The sequence below is a fragment of the Anomaloglossus baeobatrachus genome, unplaced genomic scaffold (assembly GCF_048569485.1).
Source record: "Anomaloglossus baeobatrachus isolate aAnoBae1 unplaced genomic scaffold, aAnoBae1.hap1 Scaffold_2768, whole genome shotgun sequence".
NCBI lineage: Eukaryota > Metazoa > Chordata > Amphibia > Anura > Aromobatidae > Anomaloglossus > Anomaloglossus baeobatrachus.
In genome coordinates, this window is record NW_027442256.1 from 119,107 (window position 1) to 139,200 (window position 20,094).

At 45.4% G+C, this 20,094-nt stretch overlaps 1 protein-coding gene across 1 annotated transcript in view; it reads right to left on the reverse strand.

Annotated features, from left to right (window-relative positions):
- The window catches only part of LOC142265732 (uncharacterized), a 43,738-nt gene extending 26,351 nt beyond the window's left edge, over window positions 1-17,387 (reverse strand). The window contains exons 1-6 of the mRNA XM_075332280.1: window positions 17,252-17,387; window positions 16,949-17,122; window positions 16,744-16,867; window positions 16,563-16,660; window positions 16,275-16,365; window positions 11,366-12,757 (exon numbers count right to left, since the gene is read on the reverse strand). Of these exons, the coding sequence (XP_075188395.1) occupies window positions 11,366-12,757; window positions 16,275-16,365; window positions 16,563-16,660; window positions 16,744-16,867; window positions 16,949-17,122; window positions 17,252-17,329 (1,957 nt within the window). The 5' untranslated portion in view covers window positions 17,330-17,387. The remainder of the gene's footprint in view (window positions 1-11,365; window positions 12,758-16,274; window positions 16,366-16,562; window positions 16,661-16,743; window positions 16,868-16,948; window positions 17,123-17,251) is intronic.
- Between the last annotated feature and the right edge of the window lie 2,707 nt (window positions 17,388-20,094).

Below are 20,094 nucleotides of genomic sequence, written 5' to 3' on the forward strand. Positions count from 1 at the left end.
ATACAAGGACAAGATGAGCAAAGTGTGAAAGATCAATTGACAAAACTGGTTGCTCATATGTGGAGTAAAGGATGGGAAATCAATGATGCCAAGGTTCAAGGACCGTCTCAGGTGGTAACATTTCTAGGGATTCAGTGGAACAAGGGGCACAGAGAGATCTTGCCCAATGCCAGACAGAAAATTATTAATTTTCCGGTCCCTAAATCCAAACAGGAGACTCAGTCTTATATTGGATTGTTTGATTTTTGGAGACAACATATCCCTCATTTGGGACAAATGTTGGCTCATTTGTACAAAGTAACGAGGAAAAAATATGAGTTCCACTGGGGAGAGGAACAGCAAAATGTGTTTGAGATGGTCAGGGAAGTGTGGCAAGACATTGAAGGGATTATTCAATCTACCAAGACCACTGTATTTCATTTCGATGCTCATGTCCCTACTAACTCACTTGAACGTTTGTTTAATTCAGAAGCAGATAAAGCAGCAGCCATCAGACAAGTCAGTCCAACAGTTGACAAGGCAAGGTACAGCTGTTTGGGCACACCAGAAAGAGCGACACCTTATTCAGCAGGTTTAGACCTCAGTACATTGGAAACTGTCGTGGTACCTCCAGGTAAGGTAAAACCAATTTCAACAGAATTGGGTTGCCAGATACCAAAGGATCATTATGGTCAAATAGCCACTCCTAGTTTAGTGTTAAAAGGAGCCATAGTGGTGGGAGGGGTAATAGATGCAGATTATCAGGGAGAAATCAAGGTACTGATGCTAAATTTGGGAAATGAACCTTTGATATTGATGAAACACCAGAAGGTGGCTCAGATGTTAATAATTCCAATAAACTTGTCTGAAATAAGAGAAGGAACTGCCCCGGCAGAATTAACAATACGGGGTACTAAAGGTTTTGGATACTCTAATATTACAAATGTAGGAGCAAAAATATGGATTCAAAACCTCCAAGGACCGCCCTAAGAGACAGAGGTAATAGCGGTCGGAAAAGATCGTACTCTCCTGATAATGAGACCAGGAGTGGAGAAGTGGGAATATGTCCCACAAGAAAAATGTTATTTACGAGAATAATAGTCTATCTTTATTTGCAGATGGTGTTGTAAATAAGCGGAATCCATGGTATCGGTTTCTGGGAAGAGTTCGATAGTGATGAGATGGAGAAATTCCTGTGTTTGATGTTTGCCTCTTTGGTCGTTGGATGGACAAGTCTACATCAGGAGGAACCTGTGGCGAATGAATTTCTGATGCACCATCACATTTTCAACACACAGATTGCTGGATCTGTACACATTCTTCGGTTACAGCCACCAGTATCCCTTATCTGGATGTCCCGGTATCGATGGAGGAAATCTTAAAGTAGAAAAGTTGTTCTGATCATCTTGCTGATAAAGACACTCGAAGTGTTCGTCTATAGAATGCGACAGTACCCATTTCCGTAGTGGGATGGATCAATCTTCCATGATGGCAAGGCAATTTGAATGCAACAGTCACCAATTTGCAATATCTGGCTTTTAAGGGAGGAATTTGGGTACCAAGAAATAAGACTGGACTGACTAACCTGGGATTCATCCCTATGGGGAATATAAAAATAAGTTTTGGGACAGCTATAAATACTGTAGATGCTTTTAAACCCAGCTTAGTGGAAAGGACAATTCATGATATGTTATGGCCTTATGCCAATATGTTCATAAATGGGACTAGTGAAACTTGTAGTAACATATCGGGAAATGTAATGTGTAATGATTCCTTTGAATATCGAGCAAATGCCAAAACACATGATGTTCAAGGGAGCTTTTCAGATAATATTGCTTTTAGTTTTAATATACTGTACAAAAGTAGTGAAAGTGATTATATTTGTGATTCAACGTTTATCTAAACAAACCAAGAAAACAAAATTTGTGGCAAACAATATTTCTTGGTCATGGTATGGTATATTCCGAGTGATCTTCTTCTAGTGGAATACTGATGATGGAAAATAATCCCTGGGATCAAGGACCGATTGTGATACCAATGTGATATGACTGAAAGAATGTGTGATTAGATAGGAATCATAAAAGATAGGAGTGATCCCAGATATTATTTGACCTATCAATAATTCAGTATCAAAGAGATGTCCTTTGGAGGGCCAATATGATGACCAAAGAATACATGTCTTGAAGCAGTTTTCAAGATAAAGGAAGTAACATTCACAGTTCCACTTGCCGGAAACTTGTGGTTAGCTTAAAGACAGGTTTAAGGAAGCTTGCATATGAAATTTACGGCTCATTGCAATATTTCACTAACACAATGGTCAACTGTGGTCGGCCAGTTGACCACTGGCTAAATGTGCAGGAAATGTGCAGGAAGCTACTGGTGCCCACAGCAGCTTGTGGTCAAGTTACATGAACATGACTCAGCTGTCATATGCTGGTGACCATGTAAACCCAACCTACAATATTTTCCTATAAAAAATACACCGAACTCGCTTAATGTTAAGGGAATACCTTCCAGGACATTGAAGTGTACGTACGCACTGTTCCTGTGATGCAAGATGCCATGATGTTGATTCCTTATCATTAACTCGAGTTCCCTCCGATGTGAAAGGATTGCTACAACATAACGGTAATGTTGATGCATATTTCTGTTATTGTATAAGTTTCTATGACTATAGTTCTTATGCCTATCTACCATTGATTATATTCATGTGCTATTAAAATAAATAGTATCTTGCTATAAAGAATATTAGTATTCGTGCCTGATTAGGATATCAGTGAGCGCTTCGTAAGTACGGGCTTTCAGCCCCCTTTTTAGTAGAATTTAGCAAGACAGATGGCGGTGACAAACTGGCTGGATAGTCCTCGTCCTAGGTCCTTTCCCAAAATTACAGGGGTGGGGACGCCGTCCATGAGCCCCACTTCAACCTCTCCTTGGTCAGTTCCCCAGTCCAACTGCACTCGTGCCAGAGGGATGTTCGAGCGCTGGCCCCCAGCAAGGGTAATGGTCACTTGGCGGCCAGGTAAATGATGTTCTGTGGGAACAATATCTGGGCTGACCAGGGTGATGGAAGATCCCGAGTCTCGAAGTCCCTGAGCCTGTATATCACCGACCTTGACCGTCTGGATGTGGGGATGGAGGTTAGCTGGTGTACGGTGTCCGGCCTGCCGTAGGGTGTGGACTGGATAAACCACTTCCTCAGCTATTGGTGTTTCTCGGGAGTAGCATTCCTCAGGTCTCGTTGGTTCATCTCGGCATATGTTGACTGGTAGACGGGCTCCAGGCATGTGGCCCCGGTTTTGTAGACACTCTTTGGCCAGGTGTCCAAGGCGCCCACACGTATAACAGCGCCGTGGGTTAGACAAGTCACCCACCCTGTTGGTAAACCTTTGTCTTGTTGGGGCTTCTGTGGGGTAATGAGTTAGTCCAGCACGTGAGTCTGGGGGTCGCTTGAATCCATGGTGGAGGGACCTCCTCAGATCGGTGGGCCTATTGGGCCTCCAGCTGGGTCGGTTGGCTGTAAATTCGTCAGCCAATCGCGCTGCTTGCTCTGGGGTGTCGGGCTTCCTGTCAGCTACCCATTCTCGGATTTCCGGGTCCATCTGCTCCAGCAGCTGTTCAAGCACTAGCACATCCCGGAGGGCAGCAGCGGAGTGGGCAGCCCGACCATCGAGCCAGCGATTACAGTGTCGTCGGAGTTGACTGCCAAATTTGACGTACGAGACACCCTGGCGAGACATAGTTCGGAACTTAGTGCGATGTCTCTCGGGTGTTATGGTAAAAAGGGCCAACAAAGTGTCCTTAATAATTCTGTAGTCCAAGCAGTCCTGAGGACCAAGTGATCGGACAGCCTCCTGGGCCCGGACCGGCAAGCTTGTCCACAGGTATTTGGACCACTCATCTGTGGGCACCTGGTGCATACGCATTAGCATCTCAAAGTTTTGCAAGTGTTCATCTATCTCAGTGCTGGAATCATTAAACACTGGCACATCCCTGTAGAGAAGATGACTTCCTTGGTGGTGGTCTATCCTGGAGGTAGGTGCTGATGGTGAGGAAATTGGAAATCCAAACACAAATTGCAGAACACCAGCCCTCTCTTCCCTTGAAGCTTCAGGCCCCAATGCAGTAAACAATTCCTTGACTCGGTCTGCTTGGGTTTGGTTTGTTTCCAGACTGTCACTGGATCTAGGATGAGATACAGGGTTTACCTCCTCTGATACCACAACGGCAGTGTCCTCATCGTCCTCTGCATCATTCTGGGCATCCCAACAGACTAATTTCTGGATCAAGTCTGACCGAGTGTCAGTGTTCCTGTAGTCAATCTTTCGCATCTGGCACAGATCCTGTAGCATCCATTTACTGCTGCGGTCGTAACTCCTCTCTGGTCCTTGTCCCATGGCTGGGCTGGTGGGGTTGGACATGGCAGCGTCCGAAACCTGAATGCCTCCCCTATGGCCTGCTGGGTGTGCTTATGTACCTCCCTGGTTGTTAAGCCCTGGACGGTGTCCGAAAACACCAGTCCACTGCAGCTCCCCTGGGTAAACCAGGCTGAGTAGTATCCCACTGCTGCCACCAATTGTGGAGACACGGGGCTCAGTGGGTGCTCTCGTCCACTAAAACCCGCCGCCTTTAGAAAGACAGCGTGGCTCAGGGCTCATCCCAACTGAACGCCAGCCTCCTTAACCGTGGGCGTAACACTACTCAGACAACACAGGGTGAGGGAACCACAATAATTAGACTTTATTGGATCCCCAAACAATTAACGGCACATAACACATAACCAGCAAAACACACAAATGTAACAGGCAACAGAGTCTCACCCTTCCGCTGGCTCACCAGGGATTTAGAATGTCCATGCCTCAGAGGTTCCAGGGCTATTTACTCAAATCCAGCAGCACCCCGCTTTTGGCGGGCACCCACCGAGAAAAGAATAATGCCAGATTTAGGAAGCTGGCTGAGGTCTGCAAAGTCTGTTCCAGGTGACTGAACTGTCCCAACCTGAGTGTCCTCCTTAGGTAGTCCTGGTATGATGTTACAATCCTGGCAGCCGGAGTCGAAATCCCTAGGCTGTGGATATGGTCTCCAACCGGATCCGGAGTCCCTAGATTGAAGCCATAAGATATCCTGATCCTCTAGTCAGCTCCAAAGAGCTTAGACTGGATCCATCAACCTTCATCAACCCTGGTGGCTTAAAGAAGTCCCTTTTATAGTCATAACTTTCCCTTAGGATACACTGCGTCCTCATCGATTGGTTGGACAAGATTGCTTCTCCCATTGGATGAATTTCAAGCTGCATGGATAATGTTCATTTAAATGATGTGCATAGAAAGACTGAGGGTGTACATGTAATCTGGGAGTCACCGACTAGACAATGGCTACTAAGGTAATCACATTATCAATACACAACTACAATACAATGGTTATTGGAAAAGTCTGGAGAGCAATAGCTAAGCAAACATGACTTAGCACACATAAGAACAATAGTCTGGCTGAATGTTAAGAAACTTTAACCCATGAGAGTCCATGTCGTCACATTGTTCAGTGGTTAATAAAGTGTTAAGAGGGTGCTTTTTTTGTCTTTCATTTGAGCTAAAGGATTTTTGGGGAGTTTGTGTTTATTTACTTTCACTTACAGATTACTGATGGGGTGTCTCAGTCACCTGCCTTCACTAATCTAGCACTTTGTGGTAGCTATGGGCTGATATTAACTCCGTATTACCCGATTGACACTGCACCAGGGCAATTGGGATGATTTGGCAGTCTGATATTTTTAGGCTGGGGGCACCCTAATAACCATAGGCCTCCCCAGTCTGAGAATACCAGCCCCCAGCTGTGGAAAATAGAGGTGACTGCATGCCGTTATTATTTATTTTACTGTACGATATAGACCCATCTACCGACGTCTGTAATGAGTTGCAGTCAGACAGCTGTCATTCAGGGTGGGGGTGAATCTGACTGCAACCAATCACAGCAACCAGTGGGCGACGGAAGCAGTGAATATGTATGAGTGGCCCGGGAGAAGAATGAGAGGCTGCAGGAGCAGTGTGACAGCCATGCTGGTGATCGGGGAGTATGAAGCACTTGCTCCTACCCCTTTGAGCCAGATTCTAAAGTCTATGGGGACCAGCATCCGGCCAGATACTGGGGATCAATCCCCCCCCATTGACCCTGAGTCAGGGGGGATTGATCTGCCAGTCCTCCGAAACGCAGGGACAAAATGCAGAAAGAATTGACATGCTGCATCTTTTTTCTGCAACCAAAACTGCAAGGAAAAAAAGAAGCAACGTGCACACAGCCTTTCTGAATTCTCATAGACTTTGCTGGGGAAAGCAATGCATGCAGTTTTGGGCAACAAACCACCCAAAAATGGAGCAAAAATGCAGTGTGTGCACAGGGTCTAAAGATGGAATTGCTACTAGTCAACTTGCAAGTCCTGTCACAGTGGCAGGTGCGTAATGTGTGGCAGACGGACAGGAGGTATGAGAACGGCCTCTGACCGCACCACATCCTTAGCTCTTTATTTTATTACCTGGCCGGTGTGTAATGTGTGGCAGATGGACAGGAGGTATGAGAACGGCCTCTGACCGCACCACATCCTTAGCTCTTCATTTTATTACCTGGCATAACGTTACTCACTAGTGATTGATGGGCCCCTGACGGAAGTTATGAAGCATTGAACGACCGCCCTTTCAATTGCATTTCATTGTGAAAATGAAAAGAAAACAAATTTTTACCACAAAAACGTTCTCTAAAGGGGGGCTTTACACGCTGCAATATCGTTAATGAATTATGGTCTGGGTCACGGTGTTTGTGACGCACATCCGGCGACATTAACGATATTGCAGTGTGTGACAAGTACGATTGACCTTAAATGATCGCAATCGTTTGCCGTGGAGACGTCATCCTGAAACAAAAAAATAATTTTCAGGATCTTAGCGATGTTGTTAGTCGTTCCTGTGGCACCACACATCGCTATGTGTGACACCGCAGGAACGAGGAACATCTCCTTACCTGCATCCACCAGCAAAGAGGAATCAAGGAGGTGTTCCGGACGCTCATCTCCGCCCCTCCTCTGCTATTGGACGGCTGCCGTGTGATGGCGCTGTCACGCCGCACAAACCGCCCCCTTAGAAAGGAGGCGGATCACCGGCCAGAGTGGCGTCGCAGGGCAGGTAAGTCCGTGTGACGGGGTTAAGCGAGGTTGTGCACCACGGGCAGCGATTTGCCCGTGTCGCACAACCAACGGGGGCGGGTACGATCGCTTGCGATCTCGGTAGTGAGATCGCAGCGTGTAAAGCCCGCTTTAGTCTCTATTTTTTTTATTTTCATTAGGACAACAGGATAAAATGGACCTCAAAATGTGTTGGGCAATTTCTCCTGAGTATTCTGATATTCTGATACCACACATGTGGGAGGGAACCACTCTTTAGGTGCACGGTAGGGCTCAGAAGGCAAAAACCGCCAGTTGAATTTTCAAACACAAAATTGTCTGGAATAGTTAGCAGAAGCCATGTTGCATTTTAAGAGCCTCTGACATGCCTAAACAATGGAAACCTCCCACATGTGACCCCCCCTCCAAGGAACCTAGGGATATTGTGTATGGTGTGTGGGGCATGTGAAAAAAAATAAAAAGAACTAAACTCTGTGTGTATGTGTGTTTCTGTGAATCTATTTTCCTTGAGTAGAAAAAAAACCTAGAAAGAAAAAAAGAGAAAATAGAATGGAGATTCAAATTTGGTAACATAAAAAAGAAACATACTAAACCGACGTCAATCAAAAGCAAAAAAAAAAGTTCTGCCCAAAATGGGAGCACGGATGCTGATCTGTTATGTGCATCATGGATCGGTGTTCGGCAGCTGCAGGACGCACAAACGGATGGGGTGCAAAAAGCCACGTGGGATGACAGACAAAAAAAATTATATTCACAGAACCAGGAAGATCAGTAAACAGAGGAACTCTGCAGCAGGCAGCTAGATGGACGACTGAACCTAGGACCCAGCGATGGAGGCTCCCACTGCAAGGTGAGTTCAGACAGATGAAGACCTTGGATGACCCGGCAGGAGCAAGCAGACAGCGGCGGCAGCAGGCAAGGGGATATAAGATGGGGACAGGAGAAGCCGAGGGGGGGGGGGAAAGGGGCAGGGGACAGTAGAAGCCATGGGAATGGGGGACGGGGTGGTCGGAAAGCTGGAGATATAGGAGAAGAGCGGTACTTACAGGCAGCACAGCAAAGATCGGGCAGCTCAGCGGAGATCAGGCAGGGGCGTGGAACTACAAGTCCCAGCAGGGGCATGGCGCAGACTGGCTGGGGAGGGCTCTCCAGGCAAAAAACAAGCCTTGGGAGAGACATCACCACCAGGTCAGCCGGCCCCACTGCACGCTGATTGTAGCAATTGCGCGTCATAGCACAATCGCTCCAATCAGTGCTGTGGGGAGGAGGAGGGCGTCGTGTTTGCTGACCTCCAGCCACTGATCGTTACTCCTGAAACACCGATCATAGCTGGATTCCACTATTTCAGGCATTTAGTTTATGTGAAACAGTGCGATTTCTGTGATTGGAGGTTAAGATTTGAACAGCCAATCACAACAATTGTGGATGGCGGGGTGGCGATGCCACCCCACTCCGGGGTTAAGAAAGGTCCCCAGCTGTAAGAAACAACAACAACAGAGGTCATCATTTGAAAGCCTTTGCTATGGCCACGGCAATCAGATGAATTTTAGACAGTAAAGTTACGTCCCTGATAGGTAAATCCCGTAAACATAGAATGTAATTTTACTGATCGCGTTCGTGAAGAGGTTAATTATCATCTAAAATAAAACACTTTGGAGATAAAGGCCTCACTTTTTATCTTCTTATTATATGTAAAAGGGAAAGGGACATTGGGTCATTACTGACGATCAATGGACAAGGATCCTTGAAGGTGTGAGATCTGTATCCCTAGTGGACATTGTAGACTGCCAGAACTATAAATCTTCCATAAGGGATATAGGACCCCTCTGTTCCTCCACAAGGTCGGCATACGTACCGAGGACAAAGGTGAGAAGTGCTTAGCGGAAGCTGCGGATCTTAAGGCCCCGTCACACTAAGCAACATCGCTAGCAACATCGCTGCTAACGAACAACTTTTGTGACGTTGCTAGCGATGTTGCTGTGTGTGACATCCAGCAACAACCTGGCCCCTGCTGTGAGGTCGTTGGTTGTTGCTGAATGCCCTGGACCATTTTTTAGTTGTTGCTGTCCCGCTGTGAAGCACAGATCGCTGTGTGTGACAGCGAGACAGCAACAACTAAATGTGCAGGCAGCAGGAGCCGGCTTCTGCAGAGGCTGGTAACCACAGTAAACATCGGGTAACCAAGAAGCCCTGTCCTTGGTTACTCGATATTTACCTTTGTTACCAGCCTCCGCCGCTCTCACTGTCAGTGCCGGCTCCTGCTCTGTGCACATGTAGCTGCAGGACACATCGGGTTAATTAACCCGATGTGTGCTATAGCTAGGAGAGCAGGGAGCCAGCGCTAAGCATTGTGCGCTGCTCCCTGCTCTGTGCACATTTAGCTGCAGTACACATCGGGTAATTAACCCGATGTGTGCTGTAACTAGGAGAGCAGGGAGCCAGCGCTCAGTGTGCGCTGCTCCCTGATCTCTGCACGTGTAGCTCCGTGCGCTGGTAACCAAGGTAAATATCGGGTTGGTTACCCGATATTTACCTTAGTTACCAAGCGCAGCATCTTCCACGCGGCGCTGGAGGCTGGTCACTGGTTGCTGGTGAGCTCACCAGCAACTCGTGTTGCGATGCTCCAGCGATCCCTGCCAGGTCAGGTTGCTGGTGGGATCGCTGGAGCGTCGCAGTGTGACATCTCACCAGCAACCTCCTAGCAACTTACCAGCGATCCCTATCCTTGTTGGGATCGCTGGTAAGTTGCTTAGTGTGACTGGACCTTTATACACAGGCTGCGGATTATAAATACTTATTTGGAGTAAAGTTATTACAATTGTAAAATCCTATTCAGCAGGTTTGGTTGGAGACGCCAAGGTTTTATATAAGGGAATATAGAAGAACAATTGACACTGGACACACGCGGGAAAACTGCGGTAGGACGATTATTGTTTCTTACACATAAATTGATAACATTTAGATGGATTCAGACGACCCTCCGACAAAACGTGATTAACAAAGTCATTAGTACAGGACGGTATGAGAAGGGGATTTATTCTAAAAGAAACGCTGGAGCCAAAAATGAGAGAATCTGGGCCCCGGGGCTAGAGACTTCGGGCTTCCAGCGTGTCAGTACGAGACGGGGTCTTTGTCCCTGGAGCTTCTCTACTCGGTATAATGAGACTCACTGATCTTATTCATATAAAAAGCGTCTGAGTAACATAGAAACTGCCTAACTATGAGGAGCTTGTCTGATCTATAAGTTATTGTATACAAAACTATGGAGACAGCGCTATTTTTCTGTATAACATATGTGATGTTGCTGTAGCCCTAATATTTCTGTACATGACGTCTCTGTATAGATAAACCTACACCAGCATTCCAGATTGGGGAAATATGGAAAGGGGCATTTTATTTTTTATTATTATTATTATTATTATTAAAGCAAATGGAGAAAAAAAAATAAATCAAAAACATTAGTTTAGATAATCAGACTTTATTGAAAAAATGTTTAGGGTGTCAGGTTATTGGGACAATTTAGTAAGTATTTACAGTCAAACTCCCCTTAGAACCTATAATCTGTTTATTGGGGAATAGAGAAGGGAGTCAGGTCCCAATGATGGGAAAAAAACTACTAAACTTAACGAAAAGACATTTTATAAAACTCGATCACATCAGATGTTCCCACAAAGAAGGAATGGATCATAGATGGAAATAGTAATTTGTAATATGAACATGTTTATTATTGTAGTATAGAGAAGTTAGACATTGTTCAGACATGGAGATTGTGCTCTGAAAGTAACTAATGAATGTATAAATATATAACAATGTGAAATGTTCAATGCACATGGAATATTGCTTTTTATTAGATTTTTAGAAAACAGACGTCTATTACTAACTGTATATATTATAATTCTAATATAACTTCTAACGTGCTTTCCCTTTCTTCTTTCCTTACTTGCCTTTACTTTGACTGTCTCATTTGTGTTTATTTGTTCAGTTTGTTAAATCTATATTTTCTCCCCGTTTGAGTTTTTCTTAGTGGTCAACAATTTATAATATACAGTAAGTAAAACATTTTTCACCTTCTAGGTATGATAATGCCTTCTTTCTTTGTCAGTTTTAAAAGATGCTATTTGTGTGTAAAATATTTCCCTTATTCTAAACATGTCAAGGATTTCTCCCCTGTGTGAATTCTTTGGTGTTTAGTAAGATTTGATTGAGCTGCAAAACATTTCCCACATTCTGAACATGAAAAAGGCTTTACCCCTGTGTGAGTTCTCTGATGTGTAACAAGATGTGATGTTTGGTTAAAACATTTCCCACATTCTGAACATGAATATGGCTTCTGCCCTGTGTGAGTTCTCTGATGTATAACAAAATTTGATTTGCGGTTAAAACATTTCCCACATTCTGAACATGAAAAAGGCTTTTCCCCTGTATGAGTTCTCTGATGTGTAACAAGATTTGATTTTTGGTTAAAACATTTGCCACATTCTGAACATGAATATGGCTTCTGGCCTGTGTGAGTTCTCTGATGTATAACAAAATTTGATTTTCGGGTAAAACATTTCTCACATTCTGAACATGAAAACTTCTTCTCCCCTGTGTGAGTTTTCTGATGTCTAACAAGATGTGATTTTTGGTTAAAAAATGTCCCACATTCTGAACATGAATATGGCTTCTGCCCTGTGTGAGTTCTCTGATGTATAACAAGATTTCCTTCGTGGTTAAAACATTTCCCACATTCTGAACATGAATATGGCTTCTCCCCTGTGTGAGTTCTCTGATGTGTAACAAGATGTGCTTTGTGGTTAAAACATTTCCCACATTCTGAACATGAAAAAGTCTTCTCCCCTGTGTGAGTTTTCTGATGTCTAACAAGATGTGATCTTTGGTTAAAACATTTCCCACATTCTGAACATGAATATGGCTTCTGCCCTGTGTGAGTTCTCTGATGTGTAACAAAATGGGACTGATCTGCAAAACATTTCCCACATTCTGTACATGAAAAAGGCTTCTCCCCTGTGTGAGTTCTCTGATGTGTAACAAGATGTGATTTTTGGTTAAAACATTTCCCACATTCTGAACATGAATATGGCTTCTGCCCTGTGTGAGTTCTCTGATGTGTAACAAAATTTGATTTGTGGTTAAAACATTTCCCACATTCTGAAGATGAAAATGGTTTCTCCCCTGTGTGAATTCTCTGATGTATAACAAGACTTGAATTGCGTGCAAAATATTGCCCGCATTCTGAACACGAAAAAGGCTTCTCCCCCATGTGAGTTCTCTGGTAACTAACAGACTTTGAAAAAAATCTTTTCTCCCCTGTGTTAATATTTTTTGGGATTTTTCGATATTTTGAAGTTGAAAATGGCTTCTTTCCTGTAATAACACTTCCATCTTTAATGCATTTTTTGTGACAATTATTTTCCTTAATAGTCTGTGATGAATCAGAGGGTATGACTTGTTTAATAGACTCAGATGATACATTTTTGCTGTGAAGGGACGATGGTATATCTGCAATAGTGGCATTCACTTCAGTTATATCTTGCGTGATCTCAAAGTTATCTGATTTTAAAATTGAAGATGTCAGTTGTGCCTCTAATCTCCTGGTACAGTCTTCTGCCAAGAATAAAAATTATTTTTTATAATATATTCAAATTTAAGGATATAATTTATAAATTAGCTTGTAACACCTTTACTGGCGCCCACGCACAGTCCTTCACCCTTTCCACAGCGGGAACTCCAGAACACTTACCCTTCTGGCTACCCAACGGTGTCTTCAGTGTACACGGTCCCTGTTGCTATCTCCCAGGGCCTGGAAGTGTGCTTAGGGCACTCACACCTATTCTTAAAAGGTCAGCGTGCCCTAACCATGAAGTGCCTCTCAACCTATGGCTGAGAGGCACTAGGTAGTTAAGGCATCCTCCCCCCTATGGGAGGTGCCTGGGCAACATGTTGCTAGTTGTTAGATTCATTTCCTGAGTGTTATGCTATGTGTGCGAACACATGTCTGTATCCTAGTATCCACTGTGCCCGGCGGACCTGCTGCATCTATCTATACCAGCTGCACCTACCATACCTACTGCATCTATTTATAACAGCTGTGCCAGCTAGACCTGCAGTATCCTATCCCCGACCCCTGGGGCCAGCTGTTGCAGTAACGGGACTCCCTGGAGTAGCACCAGGTGGGTATCTTCTAGCACAAGCCTATTTTCACCATTAGAGACTCTCTTGAAGACAAGTTAGTTGCTTACTTACGCCTCTCATGGATGAGTCAGTGCTGTGACCCAGTGGGTCCACTCCCGCAAACACCAGCAAGTATAACATAGCTAATCAAATTTCAAGTTCTATAAATTGTGATTATTTAATAAAACAAAAAACGTTTACAATCTAAGGCTGAGGCCACACAGGGATTACTGCGAGTGCTCGCATGACACTCAGCTCATGCTCGCAGGAATGTCATGTGACTGTGCTCCGATCAGACCACAGCTGCGGAGGGGAGGGATTTATCTCACTATCTCCTCCGTTGCTGGCTAATGCGAGAATCGCACTGCTCTCGCGTTACACCGGTGTAAAGCGAGAGCAATGCGATGTTTTTCTCGCCTTATAGACTTGAATGGGTGTTAGTGAAACAAGACTGCATTCCACCCTCAGCATGCTGCGACTGTTTTCTTGCTCCGATTAGGGCTCAGAAAACAATAACTTATGGGAGATGCCCTATAGAGTAATATTGGTCCGAGTGGAATGCAATTTTTTATAGCATTCCACAAGCTCCGTATTACTCGCCATGTGTGCTGACCCTAAGGGGTACTTTGCACGCTGCGACATCGCTACTGCGATATCGTCGGGGTCAAATCAAAAGTGACGCACATTCGGCGCCGGTAACGACGTTGCAACGTGTAAAGCCTAGATGCGCCGATGAAGGATCGTAAAAGCATCAAAAAACGGTGATCTGTGTAGCGTCGGTCATTTTCATAATGTCGTACCAATAGGAGATACGATGTTGTTCCTCGTTCCTGCGGAAGCACACATCGCTGTGTGTGAAGCCGCCGGAGCGAGGAACATCTCCTTACCTGCCTCCACCGGCTATGCGGAAGGAAGGAGGTGGGCGCGATGTTTACGTCCCGCTCATCTCCGCCCCTCCGCTTCTATTGGCCGCCTGCTGTGTGACGTTGCTGTGACGCCGCACGACCCACCCCCTTAGGAAGCAGGCGGGTCGACGGCCAGAGCGACGTCGCAGGGCAGGTAATGGCGTGTGAAGCTGCCGTAGCGATAATGTTCGCTACAGCAGCTATCACAAGAACAAGATATCGCATGTGTGACCGGGGCGGGTGCTATCGCACTCGGCATCGCTATCATCGGCTAGCGATGTTGCAGCGTGCAAAGTACCCCTAACAGTAGACCTCAGAGCAGGAACCAGTAGTCCATGACGTTCAACCCTCTATGTTCATTTTGCCTCCTGTATATTGGAATAATAAGCCACCAAATCATATTTTGTAGGCCAAAATTATTCCAAACTGCTTCTCCATCAGTGCAAAAATGGAAGTTTCCACAACGGTTGTAGCTGAAAGACTCTTGATTATAAATAGAGATATGGCTTCTGTAGAATCAAAATAGTAATTTACACTAAAGCAGAATACGGTAAATGCTATTTACTGACTATATGTTGTGGTATCACTATTTGTTTAAAGAGCATCAAATTCAATGTTTGATCACTTCTAATTCTTTTGCATTCTTGGTGAATTTCAGGGTTATTTTTGTTTTTTGTTTTAATAAATGGAAAACAAATCAACCTAACATTACAGCTAAGATAAAGTAGAATATGCCACAGAAAAAATCTCAGACACTGGGATCAGATTCAGCATTACAAAGGTGTTATCATGTAAAGTGACAGATGTCAGATTGGAGAAATGGGGCCTGGATAGGAGCAGAAAACGCTGCAGTGGAAAGCCATGAAATAAAAGCGGCTTTGGTACTAACGACTATAGAGAAAACTGTGATTATAGACAATAACACATCTACTAAAATGATCGCCCTCCACCCGACAGCCTTCACCGTCAATGATTTAGTAACTAGAGGTGCCACATCTGGAGTAATTACAGTATGTGGCTCGGGGGCTCTCGGCAATCCAAACTATTGTAGGGGCCAATATCTTCTGTCAGATGAGTTTCCTGAAGAAATATTAGACATTTATTTTCTGCCTCTCGGACTCCACAATGGACGGCTCCAGTACAAGTTCTTATATAATGGACATTTGTAGAATTCAGAGAAAATATCTTTCAGGGTCTTGAAGGTAAAAATATCAGAACTGTGTGTTAACTACTACCATTTATTTCCTAATTACATTTTGGGAATCCTGTGGGTGGGCTGCCCGGCCTCCATGAACCCACTGTGGGATAAATCTAACCCAACTCATATGTTACAGTTACCCTGTGCCCAACTTTGGATATAAACACCCCTATCAGCACATTCATCAGAAGAGAGAGAAGGAAGATCCATCAATAAGAGGCCGAGATTCTAGGAAGATGGATTCATTGCTCTCAGTGGGAGAAACAATAAAAATCTTGAAGTTATGATACTTATAAATGGCGAACAAAAATAAAATAAATCATGTTACAAAGCAAGCTTTCCAGACTACTGAGGTCTCTTCATCAACTACAAGATTATTATTTTATTTCTCCCACTGAGAGCAACCAATCTTTATTCACCTGGAGAACACGGCACCAAACTAAGAATCTAGGAGGTCACCAGCATCATTACCCTCCGCTTTCTCTTAGGGGTCCACCATACAGATTAGATTCTTCTTCCCATGATTTTCTAAGTTGTCTGCACATTCTACGTACGCTGTCATTTGGCTTTACAGATTGGAGATCTGGGCAGCTAAGGGTCAACATTTTCTAATTTCAGAGGATAGGATAGATCCTACCTGTAAGATCTGACTGATACAGATCTCACTCCAAGACAACGGCGTCCAATGCCCAAAATAAAGGGGACAGTTTTGGGTGAGGACCATGTGGTGGTCTAGCAGCAGAATGGTGACCATTTGATATGGCCGGACTACAACCCTGATAAAGCAGCCACAGCCGGTGACTGATAAGAATCTGTGACTTCTCTGCATTTAGTGGTCACTACTCACCTGGGCGGTTATCTGTAGGAATCTCCTCTTTACTCCGCTCATCACCCCTCACATATGTCTCTGTAGTATTAATATGGGGCAGATCTTCCCCCTGAAACAAATATTGTAAAAGTCACAGACAGATGGAGAAGTCCCATCTATGATCAGCTCTAATCCTGCCATCTCCACCACTCTCATTACACAAGTATAACACATATAATACTGGAGGATAAAACAAGACTGAGCACAAGACCTTCACAGCCGTCTACACATCATAGGGGGATTTCATGGCACCTTCTCTCCATCTACCTGATGATCCTGAGGAACATTGGGAGCTTCATGTTTACAGTCCAGTGGTAGAAGAGGACGGGGACATCTCTCTGGTGTTGTCCTCTTACTGGATAGAACTGGAGGAGACACATACAGGGACTGAATTCATTCCTTACATACAGATAATTATAGGCCGTGTGTATTTAGTCCTGTCTATTACCTGGTGATGTGAGGGGCTGGGGATCCTCCATCATGACGTCCTTGTACAGATCTTTGTGTCCTTCTAAATACTCCCACTCCTCCATGGAGAAATAGACGGTGACGTCCTGACACCTTACAGGAACCTGACACATACAATGATACCGTCACCCCCGATCCCTTCATAGCGTTACTGTATAATGTCCCAGCATTCCCAGCAGTGTCACCTCTCCAGTCAGCAGCTCAATCATCTTGTAGGTGAGTTCTAGGATCTTCTGGTCATTGATGTCCTCATGTATCGGGGGGTGAGGCCCCGTGATTGGGCTCAGGGGTCTTCCCCATCCCTCAGACACAGGGGCCTGACAGCGCTCACTAGAGGTCTTCTTCACTACTGTATAATCCTGGTTATGGAGAGACACAGTAATAAATCTCACTCCAGACATTTCCAGAGTCCTCACCTCTCCAGTTCTGTCCATCTGTTATTCCCATAGATAAGAATGATGTAATGTGACGTCATCAGAATCTCTCACCTCTCCAGTAAGCCGGAAGAGGATCTCTAGAGTGAGGTGTAATATCCTCTCCGCCATCTTGTCCCTGTCATTATCCATCCTGGACAGGACGTTTTCTTAAACAGAATAAAATCACTGAGAGGATCCAATATTATAATGACCTGAATGGGAAGGAGATGAGCCGATATGTAAAATTAATGGCGATAAGGGAGGTGAGATATCATTTGGGTACTAAAAATATTCAACATGAAATGTGCTATGTAAGTAGTACAACTGTAAAAGTAGTACATTATCTTTATAAAAAAAAACAATCCTTCATACGGCAATGTGAGCAGAAAAAAAAAGAGTACCGTATATGCCGGCGTATAAGACGACTGGGCGTATAAGACGACCCCCAACTTCTGCCCTAAAAATATAGAATTTGGGATATACTCACTGTATAAGACTACCCCGCTCCCAAATGAAAAAAAGTCTGCTTTGATTGCAACATGTTAATTTTAATTCCGCGAGAGCCGTACAATATGTTTTTAAAGGGCCATTGACAGATCAATCGCTCCAATGTTCACTTAGTACAGCAAGGAATGCTCCTCCCTGCTGTATAAAGCCACAACTGGACTGAAACAATGGTACTACACTCTGCTACAAACAGACACACACAACTCTGCTACAAACAGACAAACACACACAACTTTGCTACAAACAGACATACACACACAACTCTGCTACATACAGACAAACACACACACACAACTCTGCTACATACAGACAAACACATACAACTCTGCTACATACAGACAAACACATACAACTCTGCTACATACAGACAAACACATACAACTCTGCTACATACAGACAAACACATACAACTCTGCTACATACAGACAAACACACACAACTCTGCTACATACAGACAAACACATACAACTCTGCTACATACAGACAAACACATACAACTCTGCTACATACAGACAAACACATACAACTCTGCTACATACAGACAAATACACACAACTCTGCTGCTCTGTGGGGCCTGCACCCGCGGCTCGGCGGGTACAGCACCCGCGGCATCGGCGGGGGGGGGGGATTGGCAGGGCATACATCTGGGGGGTTAGAAGCAGCTCACCGGGGCCCATAATGGGGAGGCGGGGAGGGCATTTACCCGATTAGGTCACGGTGGAGAGGGGGCCCACACAGCGCCGGACAGAAGCTCGCCTCCTTCATCTGTGGGACTGAGAAGGCGGTAGCTCCGCCCACAGATGAAATTCAAAACAGAATGTCTGCGCGCCTTAAAGTGACGGCGCCGCAGATTGCTGCCGAGGACTGTGGTCCCCGGAACTCGGCCGGGGGCAGCAGAACTATAAAGGCGAGTGGGCCCCGGCCAAGGGACAGGGCCCCGGCATTTGCCCATAGACAGGTAGGAGCCCTGTCTGCGAGCCAGATACGGCCATCAAAAGAGCCATATCTGGCTCGCGAGCCATAGGTTCCCGACCCCTGCTGTATGATATATACCGTATTTTTCGCTTTATAAGACGCACCTGATTATAAGACGCACCCCCAAATTTGGTGAAGGAAAAGAGAATTTTTTTTTTAATGTTAAATGGGGTCCATCTTATAATGCCAGTGTCCCTATAACAAATCATATAGGGTATATGTCCCTCATAGCCCCCCATCCTAAAATTAGCCCCCTTAATCTGGATATGGCCCCCTTATATTGAATATAGCCCCCTTGTGATGGCACACGTTCCCCTGTGCTGCCTATGGTCCCCTATGGATTGCACACGTTCCCGTGTTAGATAACGCCCCCATGCTGCTGCCCATGGCCCCTATAGATCGCACAAGTCCCCCTGTGTTAGATATCGCCCCCATAGTGCTGCCCATGGCTCCTATATAGATCGCACAAGTCCCCCTGTGTTATATATCGCCCCCATAGTGCTGCCCATGGTCCCTATAGATCGCACAAGTCCCCCTGTGTTAGATATCGCCCCCATAGTGCTGCCCATGGCCCCTATATAGATCGCACAAGTCCCCCTGTGTTAGATATCGCCCCCATAGTGCTGCCCATGGCCCCTATAGATCGCACAAGTCCCCCTGTGTTAGATATCTCCCCCATAGTGCTGCCCATGGTCCCTATAGATCGCACAAGTCCCCCTGTGTTAGATATCGCCCCCATAGTGCTGCCCATGGCCCCTATATAGATCGCACAAGTCCCCCTGTGTTAGATATCTCCCCCATAGTGCTGCCCATGGTCCCTATAGATCGCACAAGTCCCCCTGTGTTAGATATCACCCCCATAGTGCTGCCCATGGTCCCTATAGCTCGCACAAGTCCCCCTGTGTTAGATATCGCCCCCATAGTGCTGCCCATGGCCCCTATATAGATCGCACAAGTCCCCCTGTGTTAGATATCTCCCCCATAGTGCTGCCCATGGCCCCTATAGATCGCACAAGTCCCCCTGTGTCAGATATGGCCCCTAGGCTGCTGCCCAAAGTAAAATAAAACCCTCTTTCCTTACCTCCTCCAGCGCTGAGCTCCCTCCTGTCTGGCTCCGTGCTTCTGTTCTTCCACTTCCTGGTTCTCAGTGCGGTCATGTGATCGGCACAGCAGCCTGAGATCTCTGCCTGATCACAGTGGAAGCAGGGACACGGGGAGAAACGCTGCAGGGGTAAGTAAAGCTTTTTTATTTTAGAATGAGCAGCAGCCTGGGGGCCAAATCTAACACAGGGGGGGCATGTACCATCACAGGGGCGCGCAGGCTCATATAATATGCACCGCTGCTCCAGCCCCTCACTGCGTGCGATTTCAGCACCATTGGAGATGGACAGCGGCTGTGCATATTATATGAGCGGGTGCAGGAGACAGCGTTC